This window comes from Triturus cristatus, chromosome 8, assembly GCF_964204655.1.
Source record: "Triturus cristatus chromosome 8, aTriCri1.1, whole genome shotgun sequence".
NCBI lineage: Eukaryota > Metazoa > Chordata > Amphibia > Caudata > Salamandridae > Triturus > Triturus cristatus.
Window position 1 is genome coordinate 1,023,575,433 of NC_140591.1, and position 23,133 is coordinate 1,023,598,565.

General features: G+C 44.6%; 1 protein-coding gene across 1 annotated transcript in view; it reads right to left on the reverse strand.

Moving 5' to 3' along the window:
• MXRA5 (matrix remodeling associated 5) overlaps nucleotides 1–23,133 on the reverse strand; it is a 285,770-nt gene that overhangs the window by 92,518 nt on the left and 170,119 nt on the right. The window contains exon 3 of the mRNA XM_085622582.1: nucleotides 21,340–21,469. Within this exon, the coding sequence (XP_085478708.1) occupies nucleotides 21,340–21,469 (130 nt within the window). The remainder of the gene's footprint in view (nucleotides 1–21,339; nucleotides 21,470–23,133) is intronic.

Below are 23,133 nucleotides of genomic sequence, written 5' to 3' on the forward strand. Positions count from 1 at the left end.
TATGGTTTTTTCAGTGAATTTGCAAGGTTTTTTAAATGCTAATTCCTAACTATAACGTGTGTGAAACCTATGGTTTTTTCAGTGAATTTGTACGTTTTTTTAAATGCTAAGTTACTTTACGCCGTTCGTGCCGTGCGCGCCCACTTCACGCAGTTCGTTCCGTGCGCGCACAGTGAGCACGCGGTGCGCTTCGCGCACCGCGCGCCCACTTAACGCAGTTAGTGCCGTGCACGCACAGTGGGCACGCGGTGCGCTACGCGCACCACGTGCCCACGTTAGGCTGGATGGGCCATGTACGCACGATGCCCTTCGCGCACCGTCCGCACACGGAGGACATATTATGCGCTTCGTTCTGAAATGTTTGCTATTCAATGTTCACTGTTTAGTGATTTGCCATGCATAAAAGGTGCCCTGCGGGCACCTTATGCACACGGGGGGGGAAAATATGGATTTTGTTTTTTTTTATTTAATTTTTTACCGTACGCGTACGGTAAGCGTATTCGGCGTTTTTTGAAAAAAATAAAAAATTTACTTTTGGGCCTTGGGTGGCCTTCTGGCCCACCATAACCAAGGCTAGGTGGTTAGGAGCTGTCTAGCCTGCCCCCTTTTTATGATATCCAACTTTGTTTTTCCTCCACCCCTCCGAGTGCGAGAGAGAAAATGGCGGCCGACACTTCCTGGTTTCGACCGATTCGAATGTTTACTAAGATCTAACAGCCAATCAGAATCGCGCTCGCGCACGGCACCGTACGGTAAGCTTACGGTGCGCGCTCGGAGCGCGCTTACAGATATATATATATTGATTTAAATGCTATTTTCTCAGGAACTACTGAACAGATTTACACCAGACCTACAAAAGGCACTTCCTTGACCTAAGGACTAACTCTCTGCCAAATTACAAGTAATTCTGTTCAGCCGTTCGGGCTGTAGCTGTGTCTAAAGGTCCTATGGAAAAATGCATGGGGAAAACGCGTTTTGGGACCCCCCTTTTTTCTCAGCCCCCGCTTGACGAATCCCCCCAAGACTTTCAGGGTAGGAGCGGAGCGTAGCGCCCCATTAGTTTTGAAAATTTCGCGAGGATTCGTCGACCGGCGCCAAAGTTATTCCAAATAGAATGTTGCGGATTTCCTATGGAAACAGGGTCCTAACTATAACTACCTACTGGCGACCGCCAGTAGGTAATAATGCTTACCTATGTAGGCCAAGATTTTTTCCATAATACTTTACCTGCAATATTTGTGTTTCATGATAGTTTTGACTTCAATATTATCTCAGTAGAAGCATATGGAGTACAGAGGCCACTTTATGTATATATTCTGAAAAAAAGACTATTTGTGGAGTAAAATGTGTCTATCCTTTATATTTCAATAGCTCAGTAAATGGTTCAGGCATTTTTATCACAGGAGTCTTGTTCTAGTGGTTTTCGGATGTTCATGCACTACATTTAAGCCCCGGGGAGAAAAATAGCTTAAGGGACGACCTTCTCTTGATAAGAATTTATTCTGACTTTTCGTTTATTTCTTTTTCTCAATTTGTTTATAGATAATAGCTAATACAGTTTATTCATGCAACTGTTTTGGACTTTTTCCTTTACATACTTTGTCTTCTTACCACACTGATGCCTACTTAAGAGTAAGTCATATGCATGTTCTAGGATTCTAAAGGGTGGGGAAAGTATCTTTTGTTATTCTGAGATTTAAATCTAGACAGTAGGTTGCATTGAAAACTTACAATGGTACATATAAACACCTTTGGCTTCTGTACCCTTTCAGCTTCCAAAGATAGTTTTTTACATTTTCGAACAGCAGTTCTGAATTGTACACAGGTATACACCCTCTAAGTAGTCTTTGCAGTAAAATAGGAAAGTTCAAACCAAGGGCTAATGCCATATTTTTTTGCAAAAAATATAGGCTTGACATGTATCTGAACTGTAAGTACCAGTCCACAGAGAGTTGTATAAAGAGAGGGAATACCCTCCAGCTCCAAGAGGAGGACTGAAGAAGGTTCTGAAGTTCCAGGGAGACCCAGGGAATGGCTCTTGATACGAGAACAGGAGAGAGGAGAAAGAGGAGGAAACACAGGGCCAGCTTTATGAAGCCCAAAGCTTCCATGTCTCCAATAACTCAGAGAAAACCTTCTGAGCAACTTCTTGTAAGAGGCTCTTCAAAGAACAGGTGAAGGGGAAAACATTGCTGAATAGTAAAAGAAGTTTACCCTTTGCAAAATATAAGTAGATCAGACTCTATACCTGCAAAGACTGAGATTAATGCTGCATTCCAAAGAAGTAGAGTAATTGTATGGACCCAGCAGTGCATGGTCTGAGTTTCTTGCATAGCTGTAGGTTCACTCTGATTCTGCAGGTCAAAGTAGCAAGAGCATTTTGTTTGTGTCATTTGAAAATCTTAAAAATAATATTTGAGTTCTTTATTGCTGGATTCTGACTTTACAATGTTCCCAGATGTCTATGCTTGGTAATTAAGACATGACTGACTCACTGTCGGAAATGAAACCAGCCGGGTGGCTGATGTTTGTTCCTTCAGTCTGCATGCCCTGTGCCTGAAAAACACCTGCAGTCACTTGTGAGCATATATACTATATTTCATGCAATGCAGCACAACTACCTAAGATGCTGCCTTACTCTGGGCGAGAAGGATAGAGCAGGACAGTGCCATATCTGCTAAGATATTGCACTGCTACTCTCTTCCCAAGCATTGGTGCACAACTTAACAGTCTTGTCCACTGACACAATTTTGCAGTCCCAATGTGAGTGTGTCATGTTTAGCATATGTCTTTCACTGGGTACTGTTGCAGTGAAAACACTATGCTTAGACTATGTTGCAGTGAAAATACTATGCTTAGACTAGCTTAAAATCTTTTCCCAATTTGTATGTATGCTGTACGCGAGTCTCACTCATGGTAATCACATGGTAAATGGACTGTGCATGTTTACTACCAGTGTCTGCCTTTTAGAGTAAGGCCACTTCGACACAGCTATGGTAAGGTGTAATTGGCTGGTTATACATGAGCATATGTTCACACGCTTAGGCACACATGTGTGTTCTGCGCATGTGAGACTACCATCATGTACAGCCTGGTATTTGCACACAGGTAGACTGGCACAAGAGGGGACTTTGCAAGGTTAGATTTTGATCTAGGGTAGGCCTTGTATTATTAGTGGGCACTCATAGTTAAGGCGAGTAGGGTTTACTGGTTTATCGACAGTGTCACTATATTATAAATACAGGGGAGACTCTGCCTTAAAGTGCAGTTTTCCTCCCTTGGGCCACCAAAAAGTGCAGTTAGATATCAAACTTGCATGAAACATGTGTTCCACATTTAAATATGTAAGTCCCAAGAACCTACATGTACACCATAGTGGTCATCCAGATCTGTCCTATTTCTCTGGCTTATCTAAGGCTCGAATTCCAGATTTTTTGTTTTGCTGCTGGGACAACTTAATTAACCTCATCCCCAGCTGAGGGAACAAAGGCCTCACCACACAAAAGGAGCAATTACCACTGCTTCTATCTGCTCCTGGGGAGGAAGGGGGTGGGTGAAAATGTGTATCTGTTAATTAGCTGTCACACTGTACCCGGGTTGGGACAGCCCAGGCCCACTGAACAAAGGAGGAAGACCAGAATTCTGGAGACAAAACAGGAGGGAACTCCTCTTTGAAGTTTTGATGAGAAAGTCCAAGGCAGAGAATTCAGCTAAGGGTGGAGCTAAGTACCCAAGAGGAGACGTGCACAGAAACCTCTTTACAGTGTCCTTTTAAGTTTTCCCAGCATGATCAGCATGAGGGTTGGGGCAGGCATGGTGGGGTGATGTGGTATCCTAGTATTGGCCAAGGTTTTCTGGAATCTAAAATTTTCCATCACCATTTAAAATCTCTTTCACAAGAGAGAACAAAGCCCTGGACCTGGACTGCGACAGCGGCAACACCATGGAAAGTGAAAAGTACAAGCCCCCATGATGCCGAAATGGACTGAGGACTGTCCTTAGCATACCTTAGCATAGGCCTAGTGGGTCTTTCCAAGGGGCAGTACAGCTGGCCCACTAACACGCCCTGAGGACCAGTTGTGGGAAGACATGGACGCCACTGCCCCAGATGTCCTGCAAGACATCCAAGAGGCCAAGGGTTCAGTAGAGGGTAGAGCAAAGGAGAAGGCTTGTGCAGGGAGCCAGCGGAAACAGCTCCCAGCAGAGGCTGCCTATATAGAGACCAGGAGGCCAACTGAAAATGCTCCTTGACCCATAATACAGATAGGTGCACTTTCCATATTTGCAGCTTGGTGTGCTGGATGCAAACATGGAAAGTGCGCACTATCAGGACAGTGCATTCGAGAGATTTGTGGAGCAGATGTTTTAGAGCTGCTCCGTGTTTCTCTGTGCAGGCACCAACCTGCATGCAGTTCTGAAAGGGATTAGAGATCCCCTTGCAGGCAGATTCAGTTATTAACAGCACCCACCTGCAAGGGTCTATCTGGGGGTCTATGGGACCCCCTTTTATCCCATTAGAGGGCTGCATTGGTGCCACTTCTTGTGACGCACTTCCATGTTAAATGTTTTATTGACCATATATTATTGACAGGTGATTTGAAATAAGTATTGCAATATTCTATTGATGATAATAATTGCATTTAAGCATGGCTATTGATTTCAGTAATGTAATGGTGCTCTTTAGCATGCGATTGTTGACCTTTTTAAGGTGGTGACTTTTGACAAAGCATATAGGCCTGCTTCATTCAAAGTGATACCACACTACATTGTGATGTTCTATCTGGTATATTTGAGGGGTATACTGTGATTTTGGGAGTCATGACCCTTAAGGGGCTAAATGTGATTTCAGAATGTCACCGAAGTTATTTCTATCTGTCTGATGTATATATTTGTAAATTAATATGTAGTCTTCACTCATGTGTGTGTAATATACGTTTCTGCTTTACAAAGAAAAAACAACTGACTAGACAAGCATTAATTGAGTGTTAATTTTATGTGGAAGCGAATCGTAATTACTAGCCCACACCACCTCCTTTGAGTGATGTTAAGACAAAATATTGAAGTTAAAATATCGTCATCCCAAAATATTGTCTCTAAAATATCATGATATGGAAATATTGTGTGCAAGATATCATTGTCAAAAATATCGATTTTAACTCTATACATTTTTAGTAGTTATGACATGTATTTTAATTATTTTTTGTGATTTGTTAGTACCATGGTGGTTTGTGGGTTTATTGGGGCATAGGGTCAGAAGGCATTTATTTATAATAAATTAGAAATTAATTTGTAATTAATATTATTTATGGAATTGGTAATGATGTATGTTAAGTGTGCCTTCTTACTTTTAATTTACATTTTAGGTGCTGGTTGTGGGGTTTATAGGGGTATTGGGAGGGAAGTAATTTAAATGTAATTAATTAATAATTAGCTGCTAATTAATATTATTTATTTAATTGATAATTAATTATGTTAATTGTGTTAATATTTTTTTTAGGTGTGGGTTGTGGGGCTTATGGGGTACAGGGAAGGAAGTAACTTGATTCTAAATATTAATAACTAGTTCTTAATTAATATCAATTATTTAATTGCTAATTAATTATGTTAATTGTGTAATACATATTTTTTTCATTTAAATTTTAGGAGTGGGTTGTGGGATTTAAAGTGGTGCAGGATGGGTAGTAAATTAAATTTAAGTAATTATTATTTCATTTTTAAATAATAACAATTATTCAATTAACCATTAATTGAGCAATTTGGTGTGGGGTTTGTAGGGGTATAGTGTGATAAGTAAATCAATTTTATTTGAGTTAGAATTCATTTTTAAATTGATATTAAATTGATAATTAATTATGTTAAGTTTGAAATAATTTTTTTGTTAAGTTAAATTTTAGGAGTGTGTTGTTAGTTTTTTGGGGGTATATTGTGGAAATTAAATTAATTATAATTAAGCCAAGAATAATTTTAATTACTATAATTAGTTTTTTGATAAACAAGTTAATAGTGTAAATAATTTGTTTTTTAAAGTGAGGTGTTTAAATGCTGGTTGGGAGTTTTGTAGAGGTATATGGTGGGAAATAACTAAAATTAAATATTACTAATTAATTAGTAGGTATTTATTTGTCATATGTATTTATTTTATTTAACCCCTTCGCTGCCAGGCCTTTTCCCCTCCTGTGCCACGCCCTTTTTTGGCTATTTGGGGTAGTGCGCGCTAAGGCCCCTGTAACTTTTTGACCACATAAGGTATCCACGCCAAATTTGCGTCCTTTTCTTCCAACATCATGGGGATTCTGAAGGTACTCAGGGTTTGTGGATTCCCTTGGAGGGGTCACAGAAATTAGCCAAAATAGAGAATAATTTAGGTTTTCTTGGGGAAAATGGGAAAAACGGGCTGCAAATGAAAGCTTCTGGGGTTTTCCCTGCAAGTGTTATCAAAAAAGGGTTTGTGGGGCTGAAATCACCATTTTCCCAGCTTTTAGGGGATGCCAGACTTTAGTCAGAAACCCAACATTTTTTACACAGTGTTGGCATTTTTCTGGGACATAGCCTATTTTTGCTATTTTTTGTGCTTTCGACCTCCTTCCAGTTAATGATAGAAATGGGTACAAAAGCAATAATGGATCCTGGAAAGCTATACATTTTAGAGAAGTAGACAAAATTCTGAATTCAGCAAGGGGTCATTTGTGTAGATCCATCAAGGTTTCTTTATAGAAAATTTGTTGAAAAAAAGCGCCTTTTGTGTCAAAGTTTTCACCTGTAACTTCTTGTAATTATGACAGCTCTTTGAAAGCAATGTACCGTTATATCCGCTGGACATTACTGGTTGTGGGGATATATAGGACTTGTAGGTTCACCAAGAACCCGACGAACCCAGAGCCAAAAACTGAGCAGCAACTTGCAATGGTTTTTTATTATGTACCGGGTATATAGTAATTATTCTGTAAAAATGTGTACATGGAAAAATCGGTATGAAAGACACCTAGGTATTTCTGAAATGGGAACAAAATATAGAGTTTAGAAACAGTAGATATTTGCACATTTCCGAATTTGGGAATACTCATACTAGCATGAGAATTATCAGTCATTTTTTAGAATGACTTCTTTTTTACACAATGTCTTTCATTTGGAAGGCAGAAATGCATCGAAAGTCAATAGGTAATAACAGTTCCTTTACAAATCTGAATTACCCTAAGTCTCCCGATAAAAATGGTCCCTCACTTGTAGGGGTAGGCATAGTGCCCACGACAGGAAATGGCTCAAAACCCAACGTGAACACACCACATTTTCACAATGCAAAATTACCCTTTTTTAGCAAAGTGCCTAGCTGTAGTTTTTTAACCCTAGCTCTGCCGGCACCTAGGGAAACCTAGCAAACCTATACATTTTTTAAAACTAAACACCCAGGGGAATCCAGGATGGGGTGACTTGACTGCCTTCCACCAGGTTCTGTTACCCAGAATCCCTTTCAAACCTAAAAAATTGCCAAAAAAACCACTTTTTCCCCACATTTCTCTGGTGGAAAGTTCTGGAATCTGCATGGATCCACAAATTTCCACCCACCCCGTGTTCCCCAAAGACTTCCGAGAAAAATGGTACCTCACTTGTGTGGGTCAGCCTAGTGCCCGTGACAGGAAACGGCGCAAAACGCAAAGTGGACACACCTCAATTTCGCTGTGAAAAATTACCCTTTTTTGGCAAAGTGCCTAGCTGTAGTTTTTGAACCATAGCTCTGCCGGCACCTAGGGAAACCTAGCAAACCTATACATTTTTGAAAACTAGGCACCCAGGCGAATCCAGGATGGGGTGACTTGACTGCCTCTCAGCAGGTTCTGTTACCCAGAATCCCTTGCAAACCTAAAAAATTGCCAAAAAAACACATTTTCCCCACATTTCTCTGGTGGAAAGTTCTGGAATCTGCGTGGATCCACAAATTTCCACCCACCCCGCGATCCCCAAAGTCTTCCGAGAAAAATGGTACCTCACTTGTGTGGGTCAGCCTAGTGCCCATGACAGGAAACGGCGCAAAACGTAATGTGGACACACCTCGATTTTGTTGCGACAAATGACCCTTTTTAGGCAAAGTACCTAGCTGTAGTTTTTGAACCATAGCTCTGCCGGCACCTAGGGAAACCTAGCAAACCTATACATTTTTTAAAACTAGACACCCAGGGGAATCCAGGATGGGGTGACTTGACTGCCTCCCACCAGGTTCTGTTACCCAGAATCCCTTGCAAACCTAAAAAATTGCCAAAAAAAGACTTTTTCCCCACATTTCTCTGGTGGAAAGTTCTGGAATCTGCGTAGATCCACAAATTTCCACCCACCCCGCATTCCCCAAAGTCTTCCGAGAAAAATGGTACCTCACTTGTGTGGGTCGGCCTAGTGCCCGCGACAGGAAATGGCACAAAACGTAACGTGGACACACCTCAATTTCACAGCGAAAAATGACCCTTTTTTGGCAAAGCGCCTAGCTGTAGTTTTTGAACCCTAGCTCTGCCGGCTCCTGAGGAAACCTACCAAACCCACACATTTCTGAAAACTAGACACCTGGGGGATTTCATGGAGGTATGGTTTGCGTGGATCCCCCAACGTTTCCTTACCAAGAATGCCCTGCAAACCTCAAATTTAGCTGAAAAAAATCACCTTTTTCACACATTTTTGTGTGGGAAAGTTGTGGCATCACCGGGCTGACACAAATTTCCTACCACCCAGCGTTCCCCCAGGTCTCCCGATAAAAACGGTGCCTCACTCGTGTGGGAGGCACAAGTACCCGCGACAGGCAAGGGCCCAAAACGTATTGAGGCGACATGAAAATTGCCTACATCAAAACGACCTGGTTTTGCAAGGGGGGGTCACCTGGGTTTTTGGCCCGGTGCTCGGCGGCCACCTAGGGGAACCTACCAAACCCACACATTTCTGAAAACTAGACACCCGGGGAATTCCAGGGAGGTATGGCTTGCATGGATCCCCCAACGTTTCCTTACCCAGAATGCCCTGCAAACCTCAAATTTAGCCCAAAAATTCACCTTTTTCACACATTTTTGTGTGGGATAGTTGTGGCATCAGCGGGCTGACACAAATTTCCTACCACCCAGCGTTCCCCCGGGTCTCCCAATAAAAACGGTGCCTCACTCGTGTGGGAGGCCCAAGTACCCGCGACAGGCAAGGGCCCAAAACGTATTGAGGCGACATGAAAATTGCCTACATCAAAACGACCTGGTTTGCAAGGGGGGTCACCTGGGTTTTTGGCCCGGTGCTCGGTGGCCACCTAGGGGAACCTGGGGGATTCCAGGGAGGTATGGCTTGCATGAATCCCCCAACGTTTCCTTACCCAGAATGCCCTGCAAACCTCAAATTTAGGCAAAAAATTCACCTTTTTCACACATTTTTGTGTGGGAAAGTTGTGGCTGGTTCCCCTAGGTGGTCGCCGAGCACCGGGCCAAAAACCCAGGTGACCCCCCGTGCAAAACCAGGTCGCTTTGAGGTAGGCAATTTTTATGTCGCCTCACTACGTTGTGGGCCCTTGCCTGTCGCGGGTACTTGGGCCTCCCACACAAGTGAGGCACCGTTTTTATCGGGAGACCCGGGGGAACGCTGGGTGGTAGGAAATTTGTGTCAGCCCACTGATGCCACAACTTTCCCACACAAAAATGTGTGAAAAAGGTGATTTTTTCAGCTAAATTTGAGGTTTGCAGGGCATTCTGGGTAAGGAAACGTTGGGGGATCCACGCAAACCATACCTCCCTGGAATCCCCCGGGTGTCTAGTTTTCAGAAATGTGTGGGTTTGGTAGGTTCCCCTAGGTGGCCGCCGAGCACCGGGCCAAAAACCCAGGTGACCCCCCTTGCAAAACCAGGTCGTTTTGAGGTAGGCAATTTTCATGTCGCCTCAATACGTTTTGGGCCCTTGCCTGACGCGGGTACATGGGCCTCCCACACAAGTGAGGCACCGTTTTTATCGGGAGACACGGGGGAACGCTGGGTGGTAGGAAATTTGTGTCAGCCCAGTGATGCCACAACTTTCCCACACAAAAATGTGGTAAAAAGGTGATTTTTACAGCTAAATTTGAGGTTTGCAGGGCATTCTGGCTAAGGAAACGTTGGGGGATGCACGCAAGCCATACCTCCCCTGGAATCCCCCGGGTGTCTAGTTTTCAGAAATGTGTGGGTTTGGTAGGTTCCCCTAGGTGGCCGCCGAGCACCGGGCCAAAAACCCAGGTGACCCCCCTTGCAAAACCAGGTCGTTTTGAGGTAGGCAATTTTCATGTCGCCTCAATACGTTTTGGGCCCTTGCCTGTCACGGGTAATTGGGTCTCCCACACGAGTGAGGCACCGTTTTTATCGGGAGACCCGGGGGAACGCTGGGTGGTAGGAAATTTGTGTCAGCCCAGTGATGCCACAACTTTGAGGTTTGCAGGGCATTCTGGGTAAGGAAACGTTGGGGGATCCACGCAAGTCATACCTCCCTGGAATCCACCGGGTGTCTAGTTTGCAGAAATATGTGGGTTTGGTAGGTTTCCCTAGGTGGCCGCCAAGCCCGGGGCCAAAAACTCAAAGGACCCCCTTTGCAAAACCAGGTTGTTTTGTGATAGGTAATTTTGATGTCTCCTCAATAGGTTTTCGGCCCTTGCCTGACGCGGGCACTAGGCCTACCCACGCAAGTGAGGTACCATTTTTCTCTGAAGACTTTGGGGAACGCAGGGTGGGTGGAATTTTGTGGACCCACGCAGATTCCAGAACTTTCCACCACAGAAATGAGAGGAAAATTTGTTATTTTGGACACATTTTTAGGTTTGCAATGGATTCTGGGTAACAGAACCTGGTGAGAGCCAGTGAAGTCACCCCATCCAGGATTCCCCTCGGTGTCTAGTTTTAAGAATGTACAGGTTTGCTAGGTTTGCCTACGTGCCAACTGCGCTAGGGCCCAAAATCCACAGGTATGCACATTGCTAAAAAAAATCCGGAGCCAAGTGGCCTTTCTGCAGCCCTGGGGGGGAATCGGGGAAGGGGGTTTCATCCTGATATGCCCCTAAAGGGGCAGAAAGACTGTGGCTATTTTTTGTGGGGGTGGGGGCACTGGTATGGCCATTTTGGGCAGCCCCCACGCATAAAAAAAGCCTGCGTACTCGCTGGCGCCTAGTGGACTTTCTGCCCCCCCAGGGGGCAGATCAGGGGCCACTGCCACCATCTGCCCTCCCGGGGGGGGGCAGAAAGACTGGAATTTCTCTGGGAGTGGGGTGGGGTATTGTCATGCCCATTTTGGGGAGCCCCTACCCCATCACTAATAAAACAAAAAAATCCATGGTTTCTAGTGGGCATTCTGCGCCCCCAGGGGGGGCCAGATTGGGGGCTACAGCTCCCATCTTCCTCCTGGGGGGCAGAAAGACTGTCATTTTGTGGGAGGGAGGGTGGGGGCATTGGCGTGCCCATTTCGGGCAGCCCACACCCTAAAAACAATTGTGCATAAAAAATCCTTGGTGTTTAGTGGGCTTTCTGCCCCCCCCGGAGGGGCAGATTAGGGGCCAATGCCCCATCTGCCCCCCAGGGGGGGCAGAAAGGCTGTAATGGTGGCGGGTGGGTGGAGGCATTGGCGTGCCCGTTTCGGGCAACCCCCACCCTAAAAAAAAACTGAAAACATATCCCTGGTGTATAGTGGGCTTTCTGCCCCCCCCCCCGAAGGGGCAGATTAGGGGCCAATGCCCCATCTGCCTCCCGGGGGGCAGAAAGACAGTGATTATTGGGGTGTGGGGTGGGGGCATGGGCCTGCCCGTTTTGGGCAGCCCCCACCCCTATTTTTATTTTTGGGAAAATTCCCTGGTGTCTAGTGGGCTTTTTGCCCCCCCGGGGGGGCAGATTGGGGGCTACTGCCCCCAAGTGCCCTCCAGGGGGGGCAAAAAGACTATATAATGCCCAAATTATTTGGGGGGAGCAAAGGCCTTTGCCCAAGGGGCCGCTCCCCCCTCCCTGGTGTCTAGTGGGTGGATCCCTGCTTGGGGATCGCCCTCCTGTGGCGATCCCCAAGCAGGGATCCACTGGGGACAGGCACCATTGGAAAGGGGAGATTCTCCCCTTTCCAACGATACCTCTCCCGTCTTTCTACGTGCTCAGGGGGTTGAGATAGCCCCCTGAGCACGTACAAAGTGAAACCTGAAATGAGCCTCTTGGCTCATTTCAGTTTCACTTTCACTGTAATGACGTTGGCGCGACGTGCGCGCTGATCGTCATTACAGTGAAAGGGGGGGGGTCCTCGGGAGCTGGGGAAGCTCTTCCCCAGCTCCCGAGGCTATTTGCAGTAAAAGGGAATGCCTCTGGTGCCCGCACCAGAGGGAGTCCCCAGGGAATGCCTCATGATGAGCTGGACTCGTCATGGGCACAGCGCGACTGTGCTCCATGACGAGTCCAGCTCGTCATGGGCACACAAGGGGTTAAATATTAACAGAAAATATATTTGTGTTTTTTTAAAACTTATTTATATTATATTTTTATTCGTTCACCATTGGGCTCATTACGATGTCGGTCATTGTAGCGGACTGCAACCACCCGATTTATCAATAGCAGCTGGTGGGATGGGCGGAAAAGGCTTGCAGCCAGCTGTTATTGAAAAATGGATGTCTGTAAACATCCCTGCACTGTGTGAGAGGCACCATGTGGTGCCTGCCACATGGTGCAGGGGTGTTTAGAGGTGCACCATAGGTGCCGGCAGACCCCTTGCAGAGAGCCAGTGGGCCCTGCTAGGGGCCCCCAAAGTCACTCTCTGACAGCGTTTCCATGTCGGAAAGGCCGACATGGAAAGGCTGTGGGAAAGTGCCGTCATAATCCTGATGGCAGAGATGAGGCTGGCTCTGCCGTCATTGTGGGATTATGTTGCCTTCTGATGCTCAAGGAGCCCGTCGGAAGCACAGCGGATGGTCTCTCCACGCAATGCCTCAGCACACCACATCGTAATATGGCAGGTGGACTGGAGGGTGGACTGCAGGGGCAGATGTCAGGCAGACCACAACTGACGGTCGGTCGGTTGCGGTCCGCCCGACATTGCAATGAGCCCCTATGTTTTTGCAATTACTTTATTGTGTTGAAGAGAATTTGTTTGTTTCTAAAGTTGCACTGGCTGGAGTGAAAATAGCAAATTTGACCCCTCCACAGTTTAACACTTTCCCAACTGTTTGCACTGCATGGAGTGGGAATCGTGACTGTTACCACTTTGCAATCCAACTCTTTCCCTACTTTTGCACTGACTGGTGTGGGAATAGCAGATTTTACCCCTCAGCATTTTCACCACTTTCCCTACAGTTGCACTGACTGGAGTGGGAATAGTAAATTTTACCCTCCGCAATCCAACACTTTCTCTACTGTTGTCCTCATTAGAGTGGAAATAAAAAAAATTACCCCTCCACAAATAAAGACATTACCTAGGGTTCGATTCTGATCTGGGTCGGAAAGCTCTCCAACCGATCCGGATCTGGAGTGGTTTCCGACCGAGCCAGACCCCTGCAGTCTGACTGAGCGAGTACGATGCTGCCGCATGCTGCCCGACTCGGTTCGGTCGGGCTCCCATAGAAGTCAATGGGAGCCGGTCGTACGACGCGTACATGGGCTCCAATTGACTGAATGGGTACGTCTCGCACAAGGACCCCCCTACAGTGGGTACGTGTTGGTGCCATCCACACCATACATGCCTGTGCTGGGGAGACCCTTGGGTCTCCCCCTGTGTCTGAGTCATTAGGCTGCGTGTGATGGGGGTCCAACGCGGACCCCCAAAGGCAGCTTCCTGGATGTTTTGCGAGCCAGAAGTTTGGCTCGATCAGACTGTCCGACGCATACCTCGTACTCGCTCGGTCGTAAAACGTCTCCATTGCGCGGTGCGAATCGTGTCTGTATGAGTCAGTTGGAGCGGCTCGGATCCGGAAACGGTTTGGTTGGAACACACGCGTCCACTCGCATCGTACTTGCTCGCTCATACAGGTGTCCGAGTCAGTCATGAAACACACATCCGACTCATACCTATTTCCCGCCAGATCGCGTTCAGAGCCCTTCCGAGCGAGATCGGAATCGACTCCCTAGTGTTTCACTGACTGGAGTGGGAGTAATACATTTTAGCCCTCTGCAATCTAACACTTTCCTTACTGTTAAACTGACTGGAATGGGGATGGTAAATGTTATTCCTTTGCAATGTTGCATGAAATGGGAGTGGTAATGTTTACACATCTTTAGTAGAAGAATTTTCTTACTTTTGTATAAATTGCAGAGGGAATAGTATACGTATTAACTGTAAAATCCTATAATGTAGTTCATTTAGTCACAATTTATATTATTATGTTTTTGCTTTTTTTAAATTATAATATTTACAAGTATCAATGTTTTAATGTGTACAATATGTTTTTTTACATTTTAAGAAATGTAGTGTTTACTTTTTTATTTAATTTAAAATGGTTCGTTTTTAAAATATTTAATACTAAGATATTAATGAAAATAATATTTTGGGGGGATATTTTTGTATTTACCATTCTAAGTATAAGATGACGATATTTTTGACATCAATATTTTTGTCACAATATTTTGGTTTGGGGATATTTTCATAGGCGACATTTTGTCCGTGAACCTCTCTGATTAGCCTTTGGATACTGTGCTTCACTACCCTGAGAAAGTCAAGTACCACAATGGGGTGCTTGGTTCCCAGTAAGCGGACATTTTCAACCTAATAGTTGCACAGACCCCACATCTTGCACAACTAATAACCAAATATCTTATATTAGGGCCATATTTCGATGTCGGGCGGACTTGAGTCTGCCAAACACTGTTTCACGTGGAACCAACCGATCATAGATCGGCGGTTCCGCACACCATATTATGATGCGACCGCACATGGTGCGGTTGCAAACTTCCATTTCTCTATGGGAGCTTGTGCTGTGGGCTGTTTCTGCCCACAGCACAAGCTCCCATAGACAAAAGGGGATTTGTGTAAATCTTTGCCCTGTGTGGCAGGCACCTCATGGTGCACAGATTTACAGGAGAGCCCCCCGGCCCACAACCGGAGGCGGCGGAGGAAAGGCGGCCCTGCTAGGGGCCGACAGCGTCACTTTCCGAGAGGCTTTCTATGTCGGAAAGCCCAACATGGAAAGCCTGTCGGAAACCAACATCATAATCCCTATGGGGAAACACCATCCGTAAAGGATTATGTGGCAGTTTCCAACTGGAGCCCGTCAAAAGCAAGTCAGATTAACCGGCCAGTTTAAACTCCGACTGCCTTCTTTGTAAAAAGGTGGTCTGACTTTATATCATAGATGTTGGTCGAAAAGCCTCCGACCTGTGGTTTGAGGCTTTCCAACCAACATCGCATCAGCCCCTATGTAAAGCGAAGTAGGGTAAACAACTGATTTGCTTTACTTTAGGGCTGCATTCCAGTATAATACAAGCTTTGCATGGAAAAATTAATCCCAAATATACACTTTGTACCAATTTTGCACTGGCTCCATGAGTTGATAAATGCTATCCTTGTGGTCAAAATAAATCTTAAAAACTAGTAATTTGGTGTCTAGTGTCAGGCAATCATTTGAATGCTCACACAGACAATCCTTGGTATAATTCACTTAGTATATAACCTAACATGATTACATGACATGGCGTAACCAGTGCTGCTCTTCGGCACCGTCACTAAATTCTCAACACAGGTACATGTGAAACTCCATAACACTGTGATGCTGCTTGTCTAATTTTGAAGTCAGCATAACACAGAACTGTTTAATAATTCAAAATACATAAAGAATTATTAACATCGGCCATGTAGCCATCCTTATTATGTTGGGTGGCCTGGAATAGTCTGAATTTTCACACTTAAAAGTTGTATCGGTACTAGCATTGGCAGCATTGAAAGGGTTAATGAGTGGTTCAAGCAGCAATGGTCTCCTAGGGAGGGCCCTGGCACATATTTATTTTGCAAATTAGGCACAGGGTACAGCAGTACATAATGGAGCATATTGCACTCACATAAATATGCAACAAAGAAAGAATAAAAGTACAGATAATCATGTCACTATTGTTAATAAGATGCACAAACATGTGAAAAATTGTATGTGTGTCATTGCTGTCATTGGAGGCTTTCAAGGGTAAAGGACGGTGACAACACAGCGGATGAGCATATATTGAAATCATCTTTATTACAACCACATCAAACGCTATACTTGCATATTTACGTATGCATACTTACTGACTCAATTCCATAAACACTGTAAACAGACTCATCTTATGTTGGCAACAGCCTTACTGATTTGAGTTTTAGTTAAAACAAGTAATCAGTCTCATTAATACAGTGGTCGAAAATCATCCCTATGTCTGTATAAATTAATAAATAAATATACACTCTATATAAATACATAAATATAAAGGTAGATATACACTCTTTGTAAAAATCATCTATGTAGACTCTATCATCTATGTAAAAATCATCTATGTACACACAATTTGTAAAAAAAAGTGTACTGTCTAAAGTCATTATATATATGGGTGAGTGGGTGTGTGAGTGTCTGTATGGGTGAATGAATGGTTGTGTCAGTGGCTGCATAGGTGAGTTAGTGCATGTGTGAGTGACTTTATGAGTGAGTGACTGCATCTGTCAGTAGTTCTGTAGATGAGCCAGTGGGTATGTCAGTGGTGTGTGGGTTTGTGAGTGTGTCTGTGAGTGACTCTATGAGTGAGTGAAGGGGTGTGTGAGTACCGGTATGGGTGAATGAGTGAATGTGTGACTGGCTTTATGGGTGTGTGAGTAGGAGTGTCAGAGTCTGCATGGCTGTAAGACTAGGTGTGTGAGTGGCTGTAATGATGTGCAAGTGGGTGTATCAGTGGATGTATAGGTGACTAGATGGGTGTATAAGTTACTGTATGGGTGAGGTAGTTGGTATGTGAGTATCTATATGGGTGAGCGACTGGCTGTGTTAGTGGTTGTATGAGCGAGAGAGTAGCTGTCTGTCTCTCTGTATAGTTGAGTAAAAGGATGTGTAAGTGGCTGTATAGGTGAGTGAGTGAGTGAGTGAGTACATGAGTAGCTATATGGGTGAGTCAATGTGTATATGCATACCTATATGAGTGAGTGATTGGCTGTGTCAGTGAATGTATCAGCAAGTGACTGGGTGTGTGAGTAGCTGCATCAATATGGAAGTGGATGTGTCAGTGGCTATATAGGTGAGTGACTGGGTATGTAAGTAGCTGTATGAGTGAGTGAGAGGGTGTGTGAGTGGATGAATAGGTAAATGAGTGGGTGTGTGAGTGGATGTATGAGTGAATGAAAGGTTGTATGAGAGCCTGCATGGGTGAATGAGTAGGTGCATGTGTGTTATATGGGTGAGTGAGTAGGTATGTGAGGAGAAGTATAGGTGAGTCTCCATAACTACTCTGTCTCAGATACATTTAATTCATTTTATAGCACTACTCATAACAGTGTAGGGTGACAGAGCACATTACATCAAACACACATTGAACAGTGACAATCAATCTTAGGTATGTAAATCAGAGTACAGGAAATGTTATGCAAGACAGAGGACTTTAACGTGTAGGAGTCACATGTCATCCATACTCGTAGGCAGTATAGCTTAAGAGTGCTTGGTCGGGAGAAGCAGCAACTCAGAATTTAAAATTGCAACACCATGGTTGGGGGTTTTCTTTAATAATAAGATTTGATTTCTACCCAAATTAATCCTTTTTGCAAAATTAGGGTAATAAAAAAATGGGAAACAATCATAGCGCTCTAATCTATACCTTGCAGTTTGCATGCAGCTCTTTAATGACAGTTAATAGCTCACTGTTCAATATTAGGATTTGAAATAATAACCTGAAAGTACCAAATTGATCCCTCAGACAAAAGCAATAATACACTGAGCTAATTATATGCACTTTGTGATCTGCATGGTGCGCATTCTCTGCAGCAGGCATATTAACCCTCTGTGCTATCTTACTCTGATCTCTCTCAAGGAATAACTTTTATCACCAGAGTTATTTTGACATTTTCATTGTTGCCTGAAAATTTCTGGAGGCAAGGAACATGGCAGCAGTAGGTGGTTTTAAAACCATAATATTCTTGCAAACACGATGCCCCCACCCGAAGTCAGCACCTGGTGCGGTGTCTCTGCGTGGTCCTGTGATGTCATGATGATGTCATGTATGATGTCATCCATGATGCCATCAGTGATGTCACTGAACATGTCATGAGTGATGTAATATGTAAGGTCAGGAGCCGTGCATTGCAGGGGTGTAAGTTGTAGCTAGCTCAGGGAACAATAACTGCTGAATTTCTATGGTTTTGTACAAGTGAAATCTGAGCCTAACAATGGCGTCCCTGTATCCTTTGGTTTTTTCAATACATTTCAAAGGGGTTTTATTGTTCTGTTTCCTTACTATAATGTCCCTGTAACTTTAGTTTTTTAGAGAATTTTGAAGGTTATTTTATTTTATTTCCTAACTATAAACTGTAACCTTTGAGAGTGTGTGTGTGTGAGTGGCTGTTAAGGTGAATAGGTGTATGAGTGGCTGTATGGGTCTGTGGTTGAGCGTGAGTGATTTTGTGGGCATTAGTGGCTGTATGTATCTGAGGGGGAGTGGGAGTGGCTGTATGGGTCTGTGAGTGGGTATGTGAGTATCTGAGTGGGTCTGTGAGTTGTTGCATGAGTGTCTGAGTGGGTGCATAAGTATCTGAGTGGGTGTCTGAGTGGGTGCATGAGTGAGTGTCTGAGTGGGTCTGTGAGTGGATGAGAGAGTGTCTGAGTGGGTTTGCAAGTTCCTCCATAAGTGTGTGCATCAGTTTTTGAGTGAGTGCATGAGTATCTGAATGAATCTTTTAGTGGGTGAATGAGTCTCTGAGTGGGTCTGGGAGTGGGAGTGCAAGTGCCTGAGTGGGTCTGTGAGTGGGTGTGTGAGTCTTTGATTGGGTCTGTGAGTTGGTGCATGAGTCTCTGAGTAGGTCTGTGAGACAGTGAGTGGTACAGTAAGTGGGTTGCATGAGTGACTGAGTGGGTCAGGGAGTAGGTGTACATGCATGAGTGGGTCGGTGAATGGGTGTATGAGTGCCTGGGTGGGTTTGTAAGTGGCTGTGAGAGTGTCTGAGTTGGTGTGTCAGTGGGTACATAAGCATCTCAGTGAGTCTATGAGTGCATGTGAGAGTGTCTGCTTAGGTCTGTGATTGGGTCTGTGACTGGGTCTGTGAGTGGGTCTGTAAGTGGTTGTTACATTGTCTGAGTGGGTCTGTCAGTGGATGTGTGAGTACCTCAGTGTCTGTGTGGATTGTCAGCAGCTGTGTCAGTGACAGGGCCCCAACGGAAGCACACCTGCATCTTTATACAACAAGATTCCACAGTTTTACACAAAATATCAACTCAAGTAGAGTATTATTTTTTGGTTAATTAGTAACTACACTACATCTGTGTAATGGACCACAAGGAACTGTCTCCATTGACCTTGAGTGCATTTCGGCAATGTAATTGTTCCTTCTGCGTCTTTATCTACAAATCTGCAAGAACACTTATCCTCCTTTAGTGTAACATGGTTCCCCTGGCCAAGTCAACTTGACCCAGGGTACCAGGCCCAACCATGTGTCTCTGGGTGCCCTGGTCCTAGCCAGGGCACCCAATGTGCATGATAGGGAATGTAGGGGGAGCCTCAAGGCCCCTGCAGTGCTAGCCAGTTCACCACCTCCTTAGGGAGCCGGCATTGCAGCTGCAAGCAAGGAGATGCTGGAAATGCAGCTCCCTGCATTCAGGAGCAATAGTTTTATTTCTTTCCCTGCCCACATGTCTGCAGGCAGGGAAAGAGATGAAAACCCCACTTGCAGCGGGTGGGAGAATTTTGACAGCTCCCTCCCACTAGAGCCAAAAGTATTTGCTTTTGCTTGGCAGGAGCTGTCAGCACCCCGGGACATAGTAGAAGCTGGATTGGGGGTGTTGGCGGTCCACATAGCTATAATTGGCTCCAGTAGGGGCACCACACAGCCTCCCTATTTCTCTGAGCATGGGCTGGCCCAGGGGAGGTGGTGGTGATCGGGCCATATATGGCCCGGGAGAGGGCCACACAGCTCCTCTCCCGGCATTAATTAGGACCCAGGGAGGTGGCGGTCATCGGGGTCCGGGGATCCATGCAGCCACCCATCAATTCAATTTATTGCCATGTGGCTTCTTAGAAGCCCTGGAGGGGGCTCCGCATGGCTTCCCTCCATAATTTAAAAAAACCTCCAGGAATGTCGTGGTCCCTTGGGCTTCGTAGAAGCCCAGGATGGGGGTGTCCGCTTGGCCCCCCTCCATTATTTAAAACAAAGCCCCGGGGAGGTGGTGATCCCCAGTGTTCAATGAGCCTAAAGAGGGGGCCCCATGCTTCCCTCCATTTGAAAAAAAAATGCCCCTAGGACCTGGCCAACCCTGGGGCTCTCTTCAAAACAAGCACGGAAGCCTGCATTTGTTTTTTTTAAATATGTTTGCCGCTTGATTCACAGCTCTGTCACATTTCTGCTGTATAAATGTTTTAAAAAAATATTTTTTGCCTGACATGTCCCTCTGGCCTTCCTACCCTGCTCCCTTTTAATTTTTAAAAAGTTTTTGGTGGGACTCGGCTGAAGCTACCTTTCTGATAAATTTGGGGTAACTCAGGCCAGGGGTTCGGGCTGTAGTTGTGTATCAAATCGCTATGAGAATGTGCATGGAAAAAACACTTTTTTGACCCCCTTTTTCCTTAGCCCAAGCTATACATATCGCCCAAAACATTTCCATGCACAACAAGAATCTGCGCTGCACATTTTGTGGGAAGATTTCGAGAAGTTTTATCAACCGAAACCAAAGATATAGGCAAGTGAAAAAAAGCTTTTCCTATTAGGTCCTAACTATAACTACGATAGATAGATAGATAGATAGATAGATAGATAGATAGATAGATAGATAGATAGATAGATAGATAGATAGATAGATAGATAGATAGATAGATAGATAGATAGATAGATAGATAGATAGATAGATAGATAGATAGATAGATAGATAGATAGATAGATAGATAGATAGATAGATAGATAGATAGATAGATAGATAGATAGATACTTGAACTTCAACTAGCTAAATAAACATATTTCATTTGTCCTTTTAGAGCACAATTTCATCCCTCTGGGTTCTATTTTTAGTTGCCAATTGTTAGTGGATATATAAGCAGATTTAGAGCAGTAGATTAAAGGAAAGTGTTTCTGGGTGTTGTTACTGATGGACTCTAGCAATAATAATCAAAGTGGAAAAATATACACCATTTTATTAAGACCCAAAATAAATTCATTCTATCGCAATTTCAGTGCGCATCACTGCCTAACCCTTAGGGTACATTACCTGCAAAGATGATAGATCCCTGAACACCCCATTAGGTATAGCGTGGATTTCATTCCCATGAATCATTAGCAACTCCAATTTTGAAAGTCCAGCAAAAGAGTTTTCAGATAAAGAGTTGATACTGTTGAACCTGGGAAGGAAAAACAGCAACAAATTAATATGATACAATTTAAATAGATCAAGAGCATAGGAAAAGTAAGGTAAAAGGGTATACGTCCTATCCCCAAAATATTTTTGGGAAACTAAATCATAATTTTTGTATGTTCTAGCTCTCAACTCACTTTGCACACGTGCAAAATACCCTGTGGGTATGTATTTTACAAAACATACTTCAAGATTTGCCCCAAGCACGAAATGTACATCATGGGAGAGGCCGGGAAGGGCAGAGAATATTCATTCCTCACAAATGGATAGATTGATTCTCAAAGGTGTTCACCTGGTAGATATTTCTGTTCTCTACTGCAGTCTTCCACTGCACGGTGTTGTGAACGAGGTACAAGATGGTGAGGGATTGTAAATGCACCGCTTGTGCACTCCAGGTTTTGGTACTCCAACATTCATAGAAGCCTTGGGTAGTGGAGTACCGTACTACAGGTATTTTAATGCTCAGCGCTTTTTAAGACTGCTACAGGTTTCTACATGTAAATGCACTCCAGTGCTCATGCTGTGAAGAGCCTGGAGCGTGTGACAGCTTGCCCCGATCCACTCACCAAATGTCAACGGAAAGCGATGCATATTAGAGCATCGATGCACAAATATCAATATTTTCCACAATGCAGCAAGCCACCTTACTGCGCTGCATGAAAGAGAGAGAGCAGGAATGTGCCATATTTAGCATTATAGTATGCATTCCTGGTCTCTGCCTGCACAAACTGTGCCCAGCACCAACACAGGCACCCTTGCACCAGGGTGCAGGCATTGTAGACAGAAATGTTTTTGTGCAGTAAGTGGCACCTTTCTGCTGAGAAACAATCCTTAGAGGTGTTTTCCTTTTTCTAAGTGTGCTGAAGAATGCAACACACTGAGAAAGAGGAAGCAATGAGGAGAACTAAAGGTATTCCTACTCATTGCACCTCTGGTGGGGAGGTGTACTATTCTGAAACACTCTCAGGTCTACCAGTGCTGCTAAATCTGGGAAAGAGTCAGAATGCATGGGTGAATGCATGGAAACCTCCACCCTCCACACATGGAATACCTCCCTGCTGCATAGTAACACAAGGCAGTGATTTGCTGCCTTTGTGTGGCTTTCTAAATCTCATTTAGGTTTTTTGTCGCCTTTTTGTCCCCTATTTTGGGGCAAGGGCAACTCAAAACCTTGTTAAATATGGGCCTGAGCACCTCAGGGGCGCATCGTGCATGTGCACTTGCTATCTGCACCCCAAGGCACTTTAGTATTAAAAAAGGGGCTGATGACACTTCTGTAATACAGGTCACACCTGACCTGCATGTGCGTTGACACAATCTCATAGGAATATTCCATCATTTGCATGGGGGCATGTCCCTATTCAAATGAGCACATATTTTGCATCTTCACCCATGCTAGATTACATACACAGGACCAAAAGCAAAGGAGCTGTCAGGGGATGCAATTTCTGTGTACTACACACAAGTGGGACATAGTCAGTCTGCCATCCAATGGTGCCAGTTGTAAGTGGTAGGAGTCCTATTGCCCCCCATAGATTCTCCTGTAGGCAGGTGCAGTCACTGACTGCATCCGCCTCTTGGGGGATCTCTGACCCCCTTTGAAAAGCAGGATACATTGTTGTCTTTAAAGCATAAGAGATTGGCTGCTTC